The following is a 22074-nucleotide window of genomic DNA, read 5'->3' as shown; positions in this document are numbered from 1 at the left end:
GGTTGTTATTTATTATAAATGATAGTTAATTATTAAGCTGTGCTATAGATTTTTTTAAAGGAACATTCTGTTATACAAGTAAAAATCTGTTGTTTTCTTATTTATAAAAGGCACTTTTTAAAAGCAGAAATATTAAACTTATAATTTTATAAAAGGACTTACATTCATTCAAAGTGTGTTATTTGAGCTGTTCTTGTACTTTTTTAGTCATTTTAAGTTGTAAAATTGGATATACAATACCATTAAAATCTTACTGACCTCAAACTTTTAAAATGCTTTACATTCATTTCATCAACAATGCAGTAAAATGTGTAATATTGTGAAATATTATTACACTTTGAATGAACTGTTTTCCATTTGAATATATTTTAAAATGTAATTTATTCCTATGATGGCGAAGCTGAATTTTCAGTGTCCATTACTACAATCTTTTTACTGTATTTTTGATGAAATACACTGTTTCAGCTGTATAGCCTCAATATGTAAACATATGTTTTAACATGATTTTAGTGTGATAAAATCACTAGTGTGAAAAAAATGACACTAAAAGTATTAATTTCTTTAAAATAATCTTACTGACCCCAAACTTTTGAATGATAGTGTAACTATCTATACATCTCATGGCTATACTGTTGAAAATCTCAATGTTTATAGATAAGCCACATTCGGTAACACTTTATTTTACAGTGCCGTAGTTACACGTTACTATATGAACTTACTATAGGAATAACAGTAAATTATGCATAATTACAAGTAACTAATCCTAACTGTAACTCTATAGTAAGTACATGTAGTTAATAAATAGTACTCAGTACTTATTTGAGTAATTACAATGTAATTACGGCACTGTAATAATAATAAAGTGTAACCCCACATTCACTTCTGTTATAAGTCTTTCACTGTGACCCAGATCTTCCTTAAAATTTAACCCAGTGAAACTGCTTGACTATAAAGCAGTGTTAACCAAACACCCCAAACCGAGAAAGTTTGGTGACCCCCTGCTTCTGTTTCTCAGCAGGCGGCCTAAACCAGCCAGTATTTTACGTGGCATGATGATGAGACAGTTTTCTCATGAGACCAGCTTATGACTTTTTCAAGGTCAGAGTTGAAAGAGCAGAGAGAGAAAAGATAAATATTGTTAGAGGGGCTCCTTATAACCACCGTATTAGTTGCATGCTTTGCTTTTCAGTACTGCTTTGTATGTTTACACTGAAGATCATTGAGGGGCTCAAGTGTGGCTTTCACGGTAATTACATTACAGAGATTTTTGGTGTCGAGAGATCATTCGGGGGTGAGAGTCATGTCCTGCTGTGAAGGACCCATTTATAGTCTCTTTTTTTAGTCCATGAATTATGAATCAACTTAGTGTTTACAATGGAAAATGTGATGGAATATAGGTATTTTACCAATTTCACAAGTCTCACAGGAGTTTTGTGAATCACTAAAAAAAGCAAAGCAAATTCAAGTGTGAAAATGCCTAGTATGATTTCTGTGAGGTCATCACACTCAATCTTTCTCGGTTTCTCTCTCTCAGGACTATCTTGGCTGCATTATTGACTGTGGAGACTTACCTCTCAAACCCGAGGAGGTCAGCACCCTCTTCTGCAACATTGAGGACATCTATGAGTTTAACAGGTTGGTGTCTTCTTTCTTTCAAAGTTCTGGAGGTCAAGATGTCTGTCTGGGTGGTAGTGGTGTCTGCTGAATTTTTTCCGACACAATGACTGGCCTCTGTCCTGCTCTGTCCCACCGTGAGGGACAATGTGCAGATGTCTGCCAAGGGTGAGTGTTCGCCGTTTCTGATAGACTCCAGCAGACTGTCCCTGGACTGCTGTAGTTGATCTGGAATGCTCTTCATGAGACGTTTTCTCAGCCTTCATCATAAGTTAAGCTCTTTTTATAAGACGTGCAGCATATGGTTTATTACACTGCGAGTTCATGCATGGTCCACCGAACAATTTAGTCAGTCTTGTTATGTGTCTGCTTCACACTGTTTATTGCAAATGACACTCTGTGTTTATTTCAGACTCATACGCATGGTTGAGCCCAGAGGTTTTCAGTTGGTGGGTCGCTGCTACTTGCCACTCAAACACCCTGTTTTTACATAATTTTCTTTCTTGGTCAACTCCACTCCACATCATCCCTCTAATGACATTAGGCAGTGTCGAAATTGAACATGGCGCCTTACTGCCAGTTCTTGTGGGAAATCAGCTTGGCTGTTGAAAACAGAAAATCTTAAAAACTCTTGGGTGTCCTCACAACCTCATTTAATAAAGCTTTCTTTAATAAAATGGCAGAGCATTTGTTCCCATCACAGCTGCTTTTGGCCTCTGTTTGAGATTATATTGGCATGTAATGAGCAGAATGAGTTATTAGTTTTTTAAGAAAACCATTCTTAAGGGGAAAGTTCGCCTATAAATAAAACATGTCATATTTGGTTAGTAAGATTTTTTTTTAATGTTTTTAAAGTCTTATGTTCACCAAGGCTGTAAAAACAGTAATATTGTGAAATATTATTACAATTTAAATGTAATGTAATTAATGTAATGTAATTTAAATGTAATTGTGTCACATGATCCATCAGAATTCATTGAAATATGCAGATTTGGTGGCTCAGGAAACATTTCTTCTTATTATTGTTGAAAAAAAGTCTTTTTTGTGCGTAAACCATGATACATTTAATTTTTCAGGATTCTTTGTTAAATAAAAAGTTCAAAAGAGCACCATATTTATAATATAATATTTATTCTTATTTGAAATAGAAATTTTTGGTAACATAATAAATGTCTTTACTGTCATTTTCGATCAATTCAATGTCCTTGCTGAATAAAAGTATTAATTTCTTTGTTAAAAAAAAAAATCATAGTAGGGCTGTCATGATTCCTCAATTAAATTCGAGTACTTGATTTAAAAAAAAAATAAAAATCCTTGATTGCAATTTTTCCCATGTTGATTAACCAGCAAAATACCGGAAGTGGCGCATTCCACGGACGAGAATCCATGAACCGCATTATTAGACCACTTTATAAATCTACACAATATATTTAAGCCATTTAAAAATCATAATATTTGTTATAAAACGTAATGTAGATAAATGGATCATGTTTATATTATGTATATTACATAATGTATTTTAACAGTGTTGTTCAATAAAACCATATGATTACTTGCTTTTGATACTTTATTTGAACCAATTATTATTGCCTCATTGTTATTATATATATATTTTAAATCAATTTAAAGGCTTTTGTTCACTCGGTTACCACAAAAAATGATCAGATTACTTAATTGTCAAAATAATTGACCGGTTACTCAATTACCAAAACAATCGTTAGTGACAGCCTTATATCATATAATATATATTCCAATTTGTCTGAAACCATACGCTATAATTACATGATTAATAGACTGAAATTTAGGTTACAAATCAAAAATTAACATTACCATTTGCAGGTCTCAAATTTTATTAGAGTGAATAATGACTGAAATTTGGTCTGTTCATCCCACAAAGCTTTGTGTTTATGGAAAACAGGGTGTTGGAAATGATTCAATATTTCTCTAATTGTGTTCGGAGGAACAATAACAGCGTGTGAGTTTAGAACAACAATGAGGGTGCGTAAATGACAGAATTATCATTTTGGAGTGAACAATCCCTTTAAATCAGCTGTCATGCGTACCTCTGTAGTTGTTAAGATTATATAAAATGAATGACTGACCTTGTTTTTCCCTCCTGTCTTATAGTTTAAACACACAAAGGCTCTCTCTTTGTCTTTTCTTACTCTTAAAAGCCCTCTGCTCATCGCTGTGGAATGTAGCCCCTGTATTCAGACTTGATTCTGTTGAGTCTACTTTCTTGGCACTGGTCAGAGCTTTAGGACACATACAGATGTCATTTTCCTCTTAGCCAAAGCAGCCAGGCTCCGAGGTAGAGCTCCAGCCCCTGTGGTGAACGAGCCACACATGACCTGTCAGAAAGTGAGGGTGCAGCCAAGCGAGCAGTGCATCCTGGGACAGCAGACAGGACTTATTTTGTTCCCACAGACATCTGTCCAGTTATAGTGAAGCATTGTAAATTGTGCCTTTGCACTGGAATGCTACATTTGTCTTGTGCAGTGACTGCAACAGAGCAGGTTGTTTTTGCTGGCTTGGGAATCTCCTCTCTATATTGCAGTGATGAAAACATTCCACTGCTGACTCATTTCTGTGTTTTGCTATTGTTCTTTTAAAACCTTCTAATCAGTTCATATTGTTCTAGGTTTATTTTAGCACTTGTAGTCACACCTTTCTGTGTCATTCTGCACTTATTCTGGTGCCCTTAAATAGGTATTAAAACTTCAGGGTCAGATATATATACTACCATTCAAAATTTTGTATTACTTTTATACTTTTATTCAGCAAGGATGCATTTATAATGTGATGAAAGAATTCTATTTCAATTAAGTGCTGTTTTTAACTTTCTGTTTATCAAAGATTGCTGAAAAAAGTACCACAATTTACACAAAAATATTAAGCAACACAACTGTTTTCAACATTGATAATAATAAGAAATGTTTCATGAGCACCAAATCAATGGTTTCTGAGAAAGAAAGAACAGAAAACTTATTATTATATTGTTATGTTACATTGTAATAATAGTTTTACAATAGTACTGGTTTACGGTATTTTTGATCAAGTAAATGCCGTTTGTGTGAGCATAAGAGACTTCTTTCAAAATCAATAAAATCTCCCCCAATTTGCATTATTTGACAAAAAAAAATCCCGCTTGATTTAAAGGGGACCCATAATGCCCCTTTTACAAGATGTAATATAAGTCTCAGGTGTCCCCAATATGTGTCTGTGAAGTAGGGATGTCAAACGATTAATCGTGATTAATCGCATACAAAATAAAAGTTTGAGTTTGCCTAATATATGTGGGTGTACTGTGTGTAATTATTATGTATATATGAATACAAACACATTTACAGTGCCATTTGAAAGTTTGTGAACCCCTTGCAGAATCTGTGAAAATGTGAAAAAATTTTAACAAAATAAAAGAGATCATACAAAATGCATGTTATTTTTTATTTAGTACTGTCCTGATTAAGATATTTTATATAAAAGATGTTTACATATAATTCACAAGACAAAAAAAATAGCTGAATTTATTAAAATGACCCCGTTCAAAAGTTTGTGAACCATTGATTCTTAATACTGTGTGTGGTTACCTGGATGATCTACGACTGTTTGTTTTGTGATGGTTGTTCATGAGTCCCTTGTTTGTTCTGAGCAGTTAAACTGAGCTCTGTTCTTCAGGAAAATCCTCCAGGTCCTGCAGATTCTTCAGATTTCCAGCATCTTTTGCATATTTGAACCCTTTCCAGCAGTGACTGAATGATTTTGAGATCCATCTTTTCACACTGAGGACAACTGAGGGACTCAAACACAACTATTAAAGAAGGTTCAAACATTCACTGATGCTCCAGAAAGAAACATGATGCATTAAGAGTCAGGGGTGAAAACTTTTGAACAGGATGAAGATGTCCAAATTTTTCTTATTTTGTTTAAATATCAATTTTCTTCATTTAGTACTGCTCTTTGGAAGCAACAGAAGATACCTACATGTTTCCCGGAGACAAATTAAGTACAATTTACCTTGATCTTCAAATTCAAAAAGTTTTCACCCTCCGGCTCTTAATGCATCGTGTTTCCTTCTGGAGCATCAGTGAATGTTTGAACCTTTTTTAATAGTTGTGTTTGAGTCCCTCAGTTGTCCTCAGTGTGAAAAGATGGATCTCGAAATCATACAGTCACTGCTGGAAAGGGTTCAAATATGCAAAAAATGCTTGAAATCTGAAGAATCTGCAGGGCCTGGTGGATTTTTCTGAAGAACGCTGGGCAATTTAACTGCTCAGAATAAACAAGAGACTCATGAACAACCATCACAAAACAAAAAAAACAGTTGTAGATCATCCAGGTAACCACACACAGTATTAGGAATCAATGGTTCACAAACTTTTGAATGGGGTCATTTTAATAAATTCAGCTATTTTTTTGTCTTGTGAATTATATGTACACATCTTTTATGTAAAATATCTTAATCAGGACAGTACTAAATAAAAAATAACATGCATTTTGTATTATCTCTTTTATTTTGTTAAAATTTTTCACATTTTCACAGATTCTGCAAGGGGTTCACAAACTTTCAAGTGGCACTGTATGTATATATTTGAAAAATTGTACAAGTATATGTATTTATATTTTTATATAATTTTTATTATATATAAATAAAAATATTCTGTACATAAATATTTCTCTTAAATATATACATTAATTTGTGTGTATTTATATATACACATATTAATTACACACAGTACACCCACATATATTATGCAAACTCAAACTTTTATTTTGTATGCGATTAATCGCGATTAATCGTTTGACAGCCCTACTGTGAAGTTTCAGCTCAAAATACCTCACAGATCATTTATTATAGCTTGTCAAATTTTCTCCTATTTGGATGTTTTTTTGTGTCCCTTTAAATGCAAATGAGCTGCTGCTCCCGGCCCCCTTTCCAGAAGAGGGCAGAGCTTTAACAAGCTGGAGAATCAAATGACGATTGTCAGTAACGGTGTTCAGCCTTACATTGTTCAAACCGGAGTCGGACACTGATAGAGAGACTCAGGAAGAAGTTACAACTTTTAGAATGAAACTAGACATTTCTGAATGGTTAGTGGATAAATTTATGTAGTTGCTGTGAAGTTGATTCAACTCATCGACTAGCATGTGCTGTCATGTTAATCTTTTGTGCAAATCCAGCGTTGAATTGACCCTCATTTGTGAAACAGCCCGCCATAAAATGACGGCTTGGCAACAACACTCTACTACAACAACTCTTCCTCTTCCTCAGTTTATGTAAATTTTAGGGTTAGAGATGTCACCGACTCGGGAAGAAGCTCGTTGTAGAACCTATCAGCCATTTGTTGTAGTCCTTAAACAGAGAATTCTTTAAAATAAAATGTCTCCCTTTGCATTGAACTTTGAGCGTCGTAACTTTGCAGATGTTGTTTATGCTCAAACAGCAGCATTACAACCTAACTAAAGTAAAAAAAAAAAATGAAATCATAATCAACCACCCCTTTAATTATTATTATTATTATCATTATTATTTTTTACTTTTAATATAACGACTGTGTCTTATAAAAATGGAATATCATACTGTTTCATGTACCAAGTACACTCCAAGTGCATCCAGGGCCGTCGCTAGCAGGGCAAAAGGTGGTGGTTATTTCAACCGAGAGCTCCACACACAGGTAACCTTTACCTGTGTGTGCTTGCATGAGGTCTCGGTCTGCCACTGTACCATGCTTTGACTTTATTTTGGATTCAAGTACACCTTGACACTGAGAATAAGGAGTGTTCTTTTCTTAATAAAGACAAATCTGGTTTCCCCCAAAGCATTCATTTTTACTGCTCTCTTGTCTCCTTACTGTCTCGCTGTCTGCTTTGATCTCATTGGGGAGAAATAACGGGTGTAGATTTGTCCTGAGGATTTGTATATTGCATAAAAAAGAAGAATGACTGTGTGAATTTCCCCCTCCATAGGATGATGCGTCTCCAGCAAAAATAAAGGCTTGACTGCTGTGGGAAATACGAGCTAGATGAAAGGAACCTTAATGCAGCGAACTTCTGTTTGAGTTATACACACCATGTTAATGGATGAATGGTGGGAGTAAGACAAAAGAAAGGGATGAGACTAGGATGAGAGAATGAATTGAGAGAAGACAACAACTTATGAGTTGAGTCCAAAAAAAGGGGAAGGGTGAGGTGAAGACTGAATGGGACGAAGGGAATTACATTTTTTACATTCAGGGCCTCTTTCAGGTAACTCCCTATCTCTGGTTGTATCTCCTGAAAATGAATAAGTGAGACATTTTTATTGCTGTTCTTCACTGTATGATTTTGCTACATGGTTTGGTAGCCAATTCTGACACGTTCAAAAAACCAATCTGGTGTCTTAATGTATTAAATTTCTCATTTTACCTCAAATATTACCCTAAACACTCAAATAACTCTTTGTGTGTACTGTATCTGGCAAAGAAGAACCTGGGAAAGTATTTATTATGAATGTAGCACACATATTTCAAGTCTCAAACCTTTGGTCCGCCAACACTTTCCTGGGATTTGAGTGAAAGGGCCAAAACCTCACAAGATTCGCCAAGATCTAATTGAATCCAACTTATCTACTACAGTTCGGACCAGAAAGCATATACTTGTGGCTTTGAATCGACAGTAACATATCTTTATTGTTTTACAATTACAAATTACAGAACTATGTGTTGTTATTATGACACACCTTTTCAAGTCATCGGTCAAGAACATCCCATCCCTACAGGCACCTAGAACATCAAGCTCTTTGGACAATTTAAGAAGGCATGCATAAACTCATTCAATTTCCTTCATAACCACAGTGAAGTCCCCTCACCACAAAGGTCAGCCACTAAATGAGTTTCGCCTTCAGAGGGGAAGAGAGGATGATGAAGGCTGGAGTGCTGCGGTTTCCTTCCGAACTTTTCCCCTCAGCCACATGAAGGAAAGTCCATAGTGTTTAGAGAGCGTCACGTTGTTTTCTTTCACGACATGTAAGGCTTCCCTCGAGATTGACCAGCCTGGCGGTTTGGGGGCCTTACGGGAATGAATGTTGGAGTCTTGCTAATGGACTGAATGAAATACAGCATGCCTGGTCGTGCCTTCACACAGTTTTCGTTCAACCCTTCAGAATATAGTCGGAGAATGTACAACCACTCACCCTTGATCGAAAAAGTCCCACCGGCCACAAAAGATCATATCAATCCATAACACTGAGGGGAAAATCCATCTAGTGTTTGAGTCACAATAGAGATTGTTTCACTAAACCAAGTTTTCTTTATTGCTTTCCAGACGCTGTTACTAGTCAATATAATGCAAAATTTATGTTTTTCATTGATTTACTTCCTGAAAGCTTTTCCCCCACCAGCAGAATGTAGAAAATCTGTGTACACTTTAAAAAATAAAGGTTTTTATTGGCATTTATGGTTCGATGAAGAACCTTTAACACCTATGGAACCTTTCCATTGCACATAATGGAAATAGTTTCTTCAAATTATTTAAATATTCTTTGCGCTAAGAAAAAACTATTCTTTTAAGAACTTTTTACCGGTTCTCTGGAGAACCTAAAATAGCATTGCTGTGAAAACCCCCTTTTGGAACCTTTATGTTTAAGAGTTTAGACAGGTTTTTAAGTTTGACTGTGGGGATATTGGGACATGTTTGGAGGAAATCAAGCCAAAATGAAAAGCATCCCATCTGTGTGCATTTAGGCAAGAGTTTGGTCTAAATGATAGAAAAGAAATGAATGCTGTTTGGAAATGCAGCCTGGAGTTTGAGCCCGTTCCAGTCAAGAGTGTCCTCTTGAAACTCCAGTCCCAGATGTTTCCTCAGAAAGGGACAAAATTTAAACAAACAAATACTCATGTCAGAAAACTGGTTTTTATGTGCCACTCAAATATATTTTATTAACTTGCAAATGCTTTTGTGAGACTATGTGAGCAGAAATAAGTGTGTCATGCACCAAAACTGAATTGACCCTTTTGTTTTTCATAGTGAGCTTTTGGAAGATCTGGAACGTAGTCCACATGCGGCAGCCATAGCAGAATGCTTTGTGGAGAGGGTAAGCACATGACAAATTAAAATACACTTTTTTTTCTGTTTAATACCTTATTGGAAAGCATACAATACACATATCTCAAGACAAGGAGTGAAGTGTTTTAATGCACGTCATTCTAAGAGTGTTGTCTAAGGGAAATCCAGTTTTGTTAATCTGTTATGTTGGGGCCCTCGCTTGGCAGTATGGCAGAAGCACACAGAAATGTTTGGGCCAGAAAAACAGATGGACTCTGTAAAACGAAACCTAAACATATCAGCAAACAGTGTTGAACTTTTAACACATGCACACGTCAGCTAAGTGCATTTGCAGACAATTTTGGTGCTCTTGTCTCCACACCACAATGACACAACAATGAGCAGACCAGACTGGGATGGGAACCAGACAAGGACATCATTGTTTGCAGTGGTAGAGGGGTTGAATGTGCTCATTCTTTTTTCTGCAATGATTTGTTTCTTGGTTTAGAAAAGGAAATCGTTCTTTACCTTTCAGTTGCCAGAGGCAGTGTCTCAAGCACCAAGAACCCAGTGTTTACCTCCTGCTGAACAGGCCACTGTTAGGATCAATTAGCACTGGCCTAGGAAGCACAGAGTACATTTGATTAAGCCATTACCGGTGGGTTATTTTGAGGTTTTAGCTCAATTTAACCTTCTCTAATGCCATAGAGGCTCAGAGTCAAGTTTTTCCTCCCATAATCTCAGCAGCATCAAAAAACCCCAAACTTGTACCAAATCAAAGCAATGCCTCTAGACTAGATATCAGGCCCCAAATAGAGCAAATATTAGATGTGTTTACATGCAGTTCAGTGAATGTAACTGAAGCTGATCTGCCCATATCTGGTCAGATCTGGGTATAGTGACCATTGCCAAAGCAGATGACGGGGTTCACTTGATTGGATTGTTCTTGTACTGCTTCTGTTTTTGGTGCACAAACGTTTAGTGGAAAATCTCCCACATACTGCCAAAGTCAATGATTGTGCCATTTTTTTTTTTTCTTCTGTTGTATTTTTGTCTGGTTTCATAACACCACACTTTCCATATTTTTGAACAGCAAGTAATGTCCAAAATTAGAAGTGAAAGTGTTATCATACAATCAGTCTTTGAAGTCAATTAATTATGATTTTTTGTTTTTTTAGAGTGAAGCTTTTGACATTTACACCATATACTGCATGAATTACCCCAAGTAAGTGAAGAATATTTCTATTTCTCTGCTATTATGTACACTACAGTACCATTCAAAAGTTTGAAGCCAGCAAGATTTTGATTAAAAAAATGTCTATAGACGTACAATGTAACAAAAGATTTCTATTGCAAATAAATGCTGGTCTTTTGACTAAAGAATCTTCCAAAACATGTATCATGGTTTCCAAAAAATATTAATATCAACATTTATAATAATAAGAAATGTTTCTTGAGCAAATCAGGATATTTAAATGATTTCTGAAGGATCATGTGACACTTAAGACTGGAGTAATGATGCTTAAAATTCAGCTTTGCCATCACAGGAATAAATTACATTTTATAATATATTAAAATAGAAAACAGTTTATATATATATATATAATTTCACAATATTGCTGTTTGTATTTTGCTAAAAAAAAAAAATGCAGCCTTTCAAAACATTAAAAAAAAAATCTTACCAACCTCAAACATTTTAACAGTATGTGTATTTAATTAAAATTTATTTACTTACATTTCAAATTGATTAAATTGTTAAAAACCTTAGTAACAAAAATTCATCAATGCATTTTTGTGGAAAACATAATTAGATTCATGTGATGTAGATGTCAACCGCAATGATGTATAGTCATGTAAGATATTTTTGATGAATGTCATGTGGTTTTAATTAGTCAGTGTTAGCTATATGTCTAGTGTAAAAATTAGACATATCAGAGGCAGACATGCTTGGATGATGACTACTTGGAAATACTTTTCAGCCCCTCTCTTAGTATTCCCATGGGCCTCTGGTACAACAGCAACAGATGTTCTGCTAGAGCTGATTCTGATCCACCTTTAGAGAATTAGTTGTTGCATATTAATACACATAACACTGCAGCGCTGATTCGTCTTAGTACAGATTCTTGAGAGAAAATTTATTATAAATACTTGACACGGCAGTACTCATATACATCTAAATGTGTTGAAACACTTAAGTTACAGCAAGAAATAAAAACACATTTTGTGTGAAAATGGAAGAAGCAGGAGGTTTCATAAAAACAAATTAATACTTCTGAGTTGTATTTAACATTTAGAGACTGTATGTGAAGAGTCTGAGTGTTTTGTTGGTACATTTGTAGGTTTACAGGCCCATCAGCTGAATGCATTACCGTAGGCCTTATGATAAGATGAAGTGCTGTCAGGCAAAACTGCCAAACTGATGAGTCTCCCAGTAGACCACCCTGTTAAATGTCTTCCTCCCTGTTTCCGTCCAGCTCAGTAGCCGTTCTGCGGGACTGCATGAAGAACGAGAGCCTGGTGCGCTTCTTCCAGGAAAGGCAGGCCACCCTGTGTCACTCGTTGCCTCTGGAGACCTACCTGCTGAAACCGGTGCAAAGGATTCTTAAATACCACCTTTTACTGCAGGTCAGTGGAGTATAATACAGTGACAGTTGTGCCGATTTTGGCTCTGATCCTGCCATCTACCAGCAGGGCAAATGGGGCCATGCTAACTAAACAAACCCTGACCCTTTGGAAAGAAATTTGTAACTCCTGTCAGACTGTACAGCTGATATGTTGTCGCCCCCTTGTGGTAGGAACTATCCAAACACTTTGATAAAAGTGATCCAGGGTATGAGGTGGTAGAAGATGCCATTATAACCATGACAGCAGTTGCCTGGTACATCAATGACATGAAGAGGAAACAGGAACATGCAGTCAGACTTCAGGTAATCCCAGACATCAAACGCACCCTATGACTTTTTACAGTATCAAATATTCTGTAACTGTGAGATTTCAATGTATTGAATTCTATTCCAACTGCAAATGTAACTTCTTTTTTTTTTAAATAGGAGATTGAGAGCTTGTTGCTGAACTGGACTGGTCCTGATCTAAGCGGTTTTGGGGAACTGGTTCTTGAAGGTTCCTTCCGGGTTCAGCGTGTGAAAAAGGAAAGAGCATTCTTTCTTTTTGACAAAATGCTTCTAATTGCCAAGAAAAGGCTGGATCATTTCATATACAGTACTCACATCTTTGTAAGTCATGTTAATTTCCAAATCTACCATAAATCTACAGTAGGAGTATAGTGTTATATTACAGGATTTGGGATATGCAGGCCTCATGTTGTTCCGTTTCTCCCTCTCATCTTTCAAGTGCTGTAATCTGCTCTTAGTGGAAAACATGAAGGATCCCCTCTGTTTTAAGGTGTCCGATCAAACAATCCCAAAACAGCAACACATTGTTCAGGTAAAATATATACATTTTTATAATGTACTTTTTATAATGTATATTAACAACTTTACCTTAAGAAAAACTTACCTTATATGTAGGCTAAAAACCAGGAGGAGAAGCGGCTGTGGCTACATTACCTCAAGAGAATGATAGTGGAGAACCATCCTGCATCCTTGCCCCAAAAAGTAATAGAGTTGTTTATATGTCATTATGTAAGGGATAATGCACATTCAAATCTGGCTGGTTCAGTTATACATAGTTCACAAAAGGACACTAAAGTGCTAAATGTCTTAATATGTTTTCCAGGCAAGGCAGGTTCTTGGTGACAACTTCTGTCAGTGTAAGTATTGTCTGCATTGTTGTCGTTTTTAATTGTTGCTGGAGGCACTGACTGTTTTTACACGCTGTGGATTATTCGTTTTTTGTATCATGTTCAGCCCCGCAGTTTGATCAGGAGCCAATAAGAAAGCCGATGCCTTCTCCTCGACTGGATGATGTTCATAATTACCACAGAGGAAGAAGGCAATCAGGTCTGGCATATATAGTGTTTATTAGAATACCTCAAAACCTGTAGTGATTCATATACTCATAAAAGTTACTTCCATAACTCCTGACAGAACCACCAGAGTTCATCTACACCCCTGAAAAAGCCAGGAAATGCCTTCCACTCCTCCTAGAGGGAAACCTGCCTTACAAGCGTGGAAGGAGACAGTCTGGTGAATCTCATGATTTATATACACAGTTGCATTATAATTAATCTTTTTTTCTTTTTTATTGTATTTTGTTTTGTTTTTTGTTAAGTTATAATGATACTGGCACCAATTATTGTTCTTTTGTACTTTAGCAAAAACAGTTTCTAAAGTTTAAAGTCTAAAATCTAACCTTTATGTGTCTCAAGCGCCTGCCAAAGATATAGAAGCTGCATTCCAGCAAGGTGGTGAGTTTGAACTTAAGTTCCTTCACTTTGTTTCATCTTGTTTTGTTATCTTGTTTATCTCTGGATGTGAAAAAGTATGTGAAAAAGTAAACATAATTGGAACAGAGATAAAGTTTTAAAGAATGGAAATGTCTTTTAAAAAAGAATGTAAAATCATTTTTTGTTCCTATTTTTCTTTTTCTGATCTGCCATGGCTTCACTGCTCACGGAATCCAGGTTCTTTAAAGGTGTGAGAGAATTTCATTTTCTTCCATTTAACATTACATATTGTACACACAGCCTTAATTATATAAATTTTTGCAACATAATGCAATCTTGTAGCAACAGGGTTTGTTTACTCAGCCATGATAAAATGTTATTCAAGGGTCCAAAATTACCTTATTTATATTTCTATATCTATGCTTCTGTCCATTAATGGGTTCCCAGGCTGGCAGTGAAGGGGAGTTGTGCCCACAGGCTGATAGCATGGGCTCTTCAGGCAGTACCAGTACTCTGGCATCCTCCGTCATTGAAGTTGAATCTGGTCGTGATGATCTGGCTTTATGTCAGGATGAGGATGACATGACCCCACTCCCTCCACCACCAACACTGTCCATTACTGAGGAAATCATGCAGTTCATTAACCAGAGCCGTGCTCGACAAGGCATGGCAGAGTTAACATCTGAAGTGGTACATATAGCACAAAAACATTTTGACACCTCACACATTTTGCAGAGATAGTAATTGCTGTATTAACTCTGCTACTGGTATACACATTGACATCAGTGATTTTGTAGCAGTAATGCTATTAATGTAAGCTTTTAGTTATAAGAAATTGCCATTTTACATGGTTTTTTTTTTTGTCTTCCATAGTGCCAGTTGACTCCAGAGTCCCTAGAAGTCCAGCCACTGGAGGCACAACAGTCAGATGAATCCAAACCACTAATATCTGAGGTGGATGAAAATAAACATCAGACCAACGATGCCAAAGTACCAGAGGCAGACAACAAACTGGTAGATGAGTCAGACAAAGATGAGAGCAGCCCTCCATCCTGTGAAGCAAATGTTGCTTCACCAGAGGAGCTTGAGAGAGCATCATCACCATTGCACACCTCCAAAGAAGTGAATCAATCAGAAGAGTTGACTTTACCAGAGCCCAGTCATAGTGAATCATCTAAACCAGAGATGGAGAAGACCATAAGTGAAAAAGATACTAAGGGCTCTGTTAGTAAAAGTGAAGAGCCTCATCTATCTGATAATTTGGACAAAACTGATGATACCGCATGTGAGGCCAGTTCAGCTTGTGCTCACATTGGTACTACATTGAAAGCAACTGAAAACTCTCTTGTCCTCAAAGTAGAACCTGAGCAAAAACTGACCAAAAGTGACAAGCAGATTATTGAGAAGATACGCAGCTATTATGAGGCCGCAGAGGCAGGTGTCGAGGAGAGTCAGATGGCACGAAGGAACAGCTTCTCTAATATTCCTGCAGGATTAGTGAAGGATTCTGTGTCCCGATTCAATGTTTGTGTTCACCAAGATAGTCTAGTTGAATCTGAGAGTGGCCTCTCAGACTCAGTTGAAACTGACTCAGGATCTTCATTACTCCCAATATCAGACCAAGCTGACCAGACTTTCAACCATCAGGAATCTGCTGATATAGTCATTCCTCTCTCACATTCCGATGTTAGACAAGAACAAAAAGAAAAATTAGACAGCAAGACTGCAGAAGAAAATGATGTAGAAATGTGTAAATTCAGTCCCTGTATGAAATTGTGGAAGGAGAAAGAAAGAATTGGTGAAGAGTCTCAAAAAAATCCAAAAGCCCCTCTTCCAAAAGAGAACAGCTGTGTTGAACATACAGATGTTTCTGAGAAAAATAAGACATCTATAAATTGCACAACAACCCTAGTACAACAAAAGCAATCTGAACATTCACAGTGCAATCCAGACACTTCAGACCCATCTAATCTGCAGACGACAGAGACAGCGGATACATCTCTTCAATATGGAAGAAGAACCAGAGCTAGAATGTCTTCTAATGGAAGCCTGGACAGCCTTCCTAGTCAGATTAAAGTTGGCCGGTGGTCGCGTCATGGCAAGGTGGTAACATGTAGTCATACCCTTTATGAAGGAATGGCAGAGGTACCAGATTTAGAGTTTCTTGAGGGTGGACCAGTCAACCAATGCTTGGTAGAGAACTCAGAAAAGATTCTTAATAAAGTGCAAATGCTTGCACGCATGTACACTGCCAAGGCAAGCAGCATGAAGGTACCACTACATCAGAAGAAAACACGAGTGAGTAGGGGAGCATGGTCAGTGGAGGGAAAAGGAAGCACTTCACCTAAGTCGCAGCAAGTACAGCTGCACCAGGGGGACATGAGAATACTAAGTCAGCCCACAGGTGAGCTCTTAAGATAATTTAATTATTATCTTGTGTGATGGAAAACATTATTTTAAATATGTTTAATAAAATGTTGCCTATTGTTTTTTTGCAGAAGAATCTTCAGTATCCACACCTACTGAGCCTTTTGGTCACATAATTTTAAGGGAGAAGCTGTCTACAATGTATCACCAAGAAAATGATTGTAATCTCATTGGGCCTCCAGATGAGATCTCAGCAATTGGATCTGATTCACTGTCTTTTTCTTCTGCTGAGTCCTCTGCTACTTCAGTTCAAATATTAACAACTGTTATGGAATCACAGGTCTCTGTGATATCAGACCATAGAGAAAGCTCCTTAGAAAAATTTGAGTCTAAAATACATGGAGCTGAATCCTTGTCACTTCCAACTTCTGGAGCTCATGTCCAAGAAATGCCATCCAACCTCTCTGGATTTCCTTTGGATGAGCATGCTTACAACATACCACAGTCCATTCAGGAGAACTATTCAAATGTTGGGGACAAATTCATTTCAATAAATAGGACTGAAGTAGGACAGATATTGCAAGAGGAAAACACTGCTTTTGTGAGCAATTCTGGTTCAAGTGGTGAACATTTTATTGACCCAGTAGTCATTAAACCTTTAGAAGAAGAGACTCACAGTGTGGAAGAGAAAAGTGTGTCAATTGTACAGGACTGTGAAAGAATATTGGCCATAGATGATAAACAAAATGAAATACATACAGGACATTTGAAATCCAAGCAGGTCCAAGATGACACTGAAACCACTAGCTTGGAGGAAATAACACATGTAGTGTCCTCTGTTAACGAAGTAGGTGCATGTCCCCCATTACAGTCAGCAGCCTCCTTGAAAAACTGTGTTTCAACCACTTTGGTCATATCTGAGGAATCAGAGCAGTCATACCCTTTGGCCCAGTTGCAGGAGGATACAACTAGCCCTACACAACTGGCACCTCTGTTTGGTACATGTGGCAAGTGTAGTCCACTAGATATTAAATCCAAAGAAGACCTGAGCAATAGTTCAAAGTCTTTGAGCCCACCCTCTACACCCCCTTTAGGTGGACCTTCTTTGGATGAGCTTCCAAGATTTACTAGCCAAAGACCTTCCAATCTACCCTCCACTGCTGGAAAGAGGAGTCCCTTTGCCAATTGGAATTCATCATCTCCAGTCGCTCAAAGGTAGTCTGCTGCTACAAACCAAGCTGTGGTTATAGGGTGTACCCAGTTGATATTTAGGTTATGCTGTTGTAGTTTATATAACAGCAGTCAAGTATTTGATCTCATTTTAATCTGTGTCTTATCTTGCTTTTCAGAGTGCCACATACTTCATTGCGGACTGAAGAACAGATTCAGGATACTTCTGATTTTGGTCTTTCTCATAATAGACAATCTTTATCCCATGCTCTTAATGATAAACCTTTACACATTCCCTTTGGTTGTGGACGTCCATTAGATGCAAAACCACCCTCTGCCTTTAGCCCAAACCTGCGAATGCGGTCACCCTCTCCAGTTAGAGGTGCCCAGAACTCCAGACCTTCCTCAACGCCCTCAGCTCTTGCAAAGTCTCTTGCTGCCTCTTGCATCAGTCAGACGATTTCTCAAAGCATGGCCAAGAGAGGTGCACATCTTCAGACTGCTTCCCCACCTGTAAGCTCCTCTCCTCTGCCCACATCTTCTGTGAGACTTAGGACACCATCACCTAAAGCCATCACCTTGGACTTAAGTGTGGAGTCAGGTTTTAGAAGTACATCCAGCACTGGGGTAGGAAACCCCCAAGGTCAAGCCACAAGGTCTTCTCCATCCCCATTTAGATCAAACAGTCTTCGATCTAGCCCAGCAACAGTTCAGTCCCCTCCTCCTTTTCGTAGTCAACGGTCAGTATCCCCTGCACCTCCAGTTAGCCTCCATTCAACTCCATCTGCCAACAGCCCAAGCGCCGCAGCTCTTGAACAGTCTCCTTACACCAGTTTAAATGGCAATAACAACAATAACAACAGTTTGAGTAATAACGGTTTGGTCACTAACCACAAAAAAGCACCACACTCAAATGTGGGTGGACTCCCTCATTTCCATGATTCTCAACGAACAACCTTGCACAATAGGGTGGCTCGGCCCTTCCCGTCCTCCGAGCCCAGCTCTCGTGTACAGTCCCCCTCTATTTGCCCCTCTCCAATTTCTCGAATCTGCTCCCCTCCACCTGCCCCGAACCATTCAAGTAATCTGGTAACAAAGCCACCGAATCCCAGAGCCCCCAGACAAGGTGGCTTTTTTACCCCTCTATCTTTGGACATCTCAAGATCAACGTCAGCTTGTTCAATATCTCCATGTGAGAGCCCCAGAATCACCTCCCCACCCCCTATTGGCATTCCTACAAGTGTATGGGGCTTTGCAAATCCACAGCCAAGGAATCCCTCATTAATAAATGCATGTTCTCCAACAAAAGCGGAAACAAACTCTACACCAAAAGGCACCAGAATCATCTCTCCTACCCCAATGGGAACGTCTCCATGTTCAGCAACCATCTCTCAGAGCCAGAGGAGGCTACGAGGAACCAGTTTGCCCTTTGTTGCTCTAGGGGACAGACCACCCAGTCCAAAAAGGCACCAACGCAGGTCTTGGGCAGAAAGTGAACGATGGTCAATGGGTTCAGAATTGGGGTTAACAAGTCCTCGTGGGGGTTCATACAGTGGTAGCCCATCTTCTATCAGTCCTGGCCCTCTTTCACCTGTCAGACTAACAGCTGAAAGGACCAGTCATAATGGAAAACATTTCACAAGCATTGCCTGGCCAGATGTACATGATCTGTTGATTAAATACAACACAGAGCCCAATACTGAAACCGATGCTTTGTCCTACGCCGAGACAGAGCAAGATGACATAGAGGTTGCAGAATCTACATGTCGGAGCACCCTGATCTGTCCCTATGTCGCTCCAGCCAGCCCCAATGAGAGAGAGACTCCCATTCATTGCCCAGCTGAGGGTAAAACAGAAGACAGTGTTATTAATCAAGGGTCCAAAACAACATTAAAAACCAGTTATGCCACCACCGTCAACTTGCAGATTGCCGGGAGTGGGAGGATAGCATCCTTTAGCAATGCACAAGTCAGCCTGACTCAAACACTGTCCCCTGTAGCAGACAGCCAGAGCAGAAGAAGGGTCAGCATCAATAGCTGCAACTTCTCAATGCAGAACTGCAAAAGGCTTTGAGTGGTGTGCTCCTGAGGTCTAGTATTGTGCCTCATTCTTCAAAGACACTTTATCTGGCACTTTAGCATGTAGCAGAGGAGTCAGCATAGAGATCCAAATCCACTTCACTCAGACGGGAAAGAATTCACGGACAATAAAATACGGGTATCAGCCAGTTGATACTATGGTCAGTGATTTATTTTTTTTTAACCCTCAACCCTACTTCTTGGCCAAGATACAAGTCAAACATCAAAAAAAAAAAAAACGATTGCTTTGCTATATTTGGCAGTGTTTATTTTATTGCTTTTAAGACTCTGTAATATGCAAATTCATTATACGTAATTGAACTAAAGCCTCTGTCATTACAGGCTTTTAGTTGGCTGTGATATATAAAGAACTTATTTATGAAGTAGTTGTTTTCTGGCACTTAACTCTTGTTTCTTTGTTTTGCACATTTTTCTCGAATGTGGTCCAGACGTGTCTGTAAAATAGTGTGTTTCAGACAAAACATTCTCATGTATGTTGTGTTCTATACAAATTTGCTTAAGACATTTGAAAACAAGGGAACATGAATCGCTGCTTTGATTGATGTTAATACGAACATCGAAACATCTGATCTGATATTTTATATTGATGAAAATGTTTGCTGTACAATTAAAAAAAAGCATTCCATCATGCTTAAGAACTGTACTCTGGTGTGGACTAAGACAAGGTAATCCTGATCAAATGGACTCTTGAACTTTCTGTTTTAAATTTTAGTGTTTTTTTAATGTAATGCGTTGTTGATTTCTAAATGAGATTGTTACAATCACTTAATGCTTAAGCTAATTAAACATATATCTCAAATTTGTTTACCTATGGCCTTTATGCTCCACATCATGCCTGCCACATTATGCAAAGAAAACAAATGTTCAAAGTCTGTTCTCTGTACTTTAAAAAAAAAAAAAAAAAAAAAAATCCATGATTGTCACACTGTAATGTGCCCTCACTTATTTGTACCTAAATAAAACCTGCATAGTGTAATTATGATTGTGCCATTGTGTTACCACAGCTTTTAGTAAAAACATATGGTATTTTTCCAAAAAAAAAACCCAAAAAACAAGTAGTACAATGGTAGATGTTGTATGGGTGTGTCTGAGACCAAAGAAGGAAAAAACATGACCTGAAGTTAATTGTTAATGACTTGTTTTTAAAGCTTCAAGTTTCAGTGCAAGTTTAGTAAGCTGAAAGGTGGGGGGTGCGCCGAAAGGTTTTTACAATTGGTCGCGAAAGCTGCCTGTTCCTAAATGTGGGACGCTATTGGCCTACAGATAGACAATGGCTGCATACTCTCCTGAGTAGGTACATATTTTGAATAAGTAATTACTTCTTGACTGCTAAAAATTTGTCATTATCAAGTAACCTACCAGAGTCAGTTGCATTCCTTCACTGCCATTCACAAATTCTCTCCCGCGGCCTCATGGAATAGTAAAGTGTCCATCGTATACACACTTCAGAATCTTGCTGGAAGTTGTAAGTCATCCTGGTACTTTTTGCCTACTCTTTTGTAAGTACTGTGAATTCAGACTGTGACTTCTTTTGTCACATATTGTTTTTCGCCTACTATATACAGGGCTCTAGACTAACTTTTTGCACTGGTTGCAGTGGTGCGCCTAACTTTTTTTTCTTAGGTGCACCAGCACAAAAGTTAGGTGCACCCAAATTTTCGACCTCATCGCATATAACACCGCAGTTTTACAAGTTCACTTTTTTTTTTTTTTAATCGCTGTCCATATAGGCAATATTGACTTGTAAATGATTAACTAACAATCTGGTCAACATAAAGTTCTTTATTTGAAGCACAATTCTACAAGAAAGGTAACTTACTGAAAAAGTGTTGGTGCTTAATTAGAAGCTTTATTGTCATTGCAGAACAACAAAATTATAGTGCCCCATCTGATCAGTGCCAAGAAGAAAATCTAGCACACACACACACATAACAAAAGACCATAAGAATCATAAAAATCAAATAAATAACAATAAATGAATAATGAATGAATAATAATTTAAAAGGTAGTCACATTATATGTTAAGAAGTATATTGCACCTTAAAATGTTATTGCATGTTAAAAGCAAAATAGAATATATTAAGTCTTGTCCCCATTCAGAGTCCTTACAGCCCATGGATAAAAACTGTTTTTTAGTCTGTCTTGCTTTTAAGACTCCTGTATCGCCTCCCAGAAGGCAGGAGGCTGAACAGTTCATGTCCAGGGTGGGTGTTGTCCTTTATTATGTTGCGGGCTCTGTGGAGACACCTGCTGTTTGCGATGTCCTCCAAAGAGGGCAAGGGGCAGCCAATGATCTTTTCAGCAGTCTTAATAATTCTTTGCAGAGCCTTCCTATTTGCAGCTGAACAGCCAGAGTACCACACTGTGAGGCAGTATGCAAGGACAATCTCGATGGTGGAGTGGTAAAAAGTCACCAGCAGATTTCCCTGCAGATTGATTTTTCGGAGTAGCCTCAGG

General features: G+C 37.9%; 1 protein-coding gene across 3 annotated transcripts in view; it reads left to right on the top strand.

The window, feature by feature from the left end:
• Window positions 1–20593, top strand: part of plekhg2 (pleckstrin homology domain containing, family G (with RhoGef domain) member 2) — a 44594-nt gene extending 24001 nt beyond the window's left edge. Inside the window, exons 4-17 of one of the 3 annotated variants that reach the window (XM_051861975.1) lie at window positions 1535–1635; window positions 9619–9685; window positions 10815–10861; window positions 12111–12261; window positions 12432–12563; window positions 12687–12869; window positions 12988–13080; window positions 13164–13250; window positions 13372–13405; window positions 13503–13595; window positions 13683–13781; window positions 13964–14229; window positions 14429–14671; window positions 14855–15068. In XM_051861975.1, the coding sequence (XP_051717935.1) occupies window positions 1535–1635; window positions 9619–9685; window positions 10815–10861; window positions 12111–12261; window positions 12432–12563; window positions 12687–12869; window positions 12988–13080; window positions 13164–13250; window positions 13372–13405; window positions 13503–13595; window positions 13683–13781; window positions 13964–14121 (1245 nt within the window). In that variant the 3' untranslated portion in view covers window positions 14122–14229; window positions 14429–14671; window positions 14855–15068. Of the gene's footprint in view, window positions 1–1534; window positions 1636–2026; window positions 4891–9618; window positions 9686–10814; window positions 10862–12110; window positions 12262–12431; window positions 12564–12686; window positions 12870–12987; window positions 13081–13163; window positions 13251–13371; window positions 13406–13502; window positions 13596–13682; window positions 13782–13963; window positions 14230–14428; window positions 14672–14854; window positions 16386–16479; window positions 17564–17697 lie in introns of those variants that run through there. The other 2 variants (XM_051861974.1, XM_051861976.1) reach the window with 2 other exon arrangements.
• The last annotated feature ends 1481 nt before the right edge of the window (window positions 20594–22074 follow it).

Source organism: Ctenopharyngodon idella, chromosome 15 (genome assembly GCF_019924925.1).
Source record: "Ctenopharyngodon idella isolate HZGC_01 chromosome 15, HZGC01, whole genome shotgun sequence".
Lineage (NCBI taxonomy): Eukaryota > Metazoa > Chordata > Actinopteri > Cypriniformes > Xenocyprididae > Ctenopharyngodon > Ctenopharyngodon idella.
Note: the sequence above shows the minus strand (reverse complement) of the source record. Positions and strands in the feature narration are given on the sequence as shown.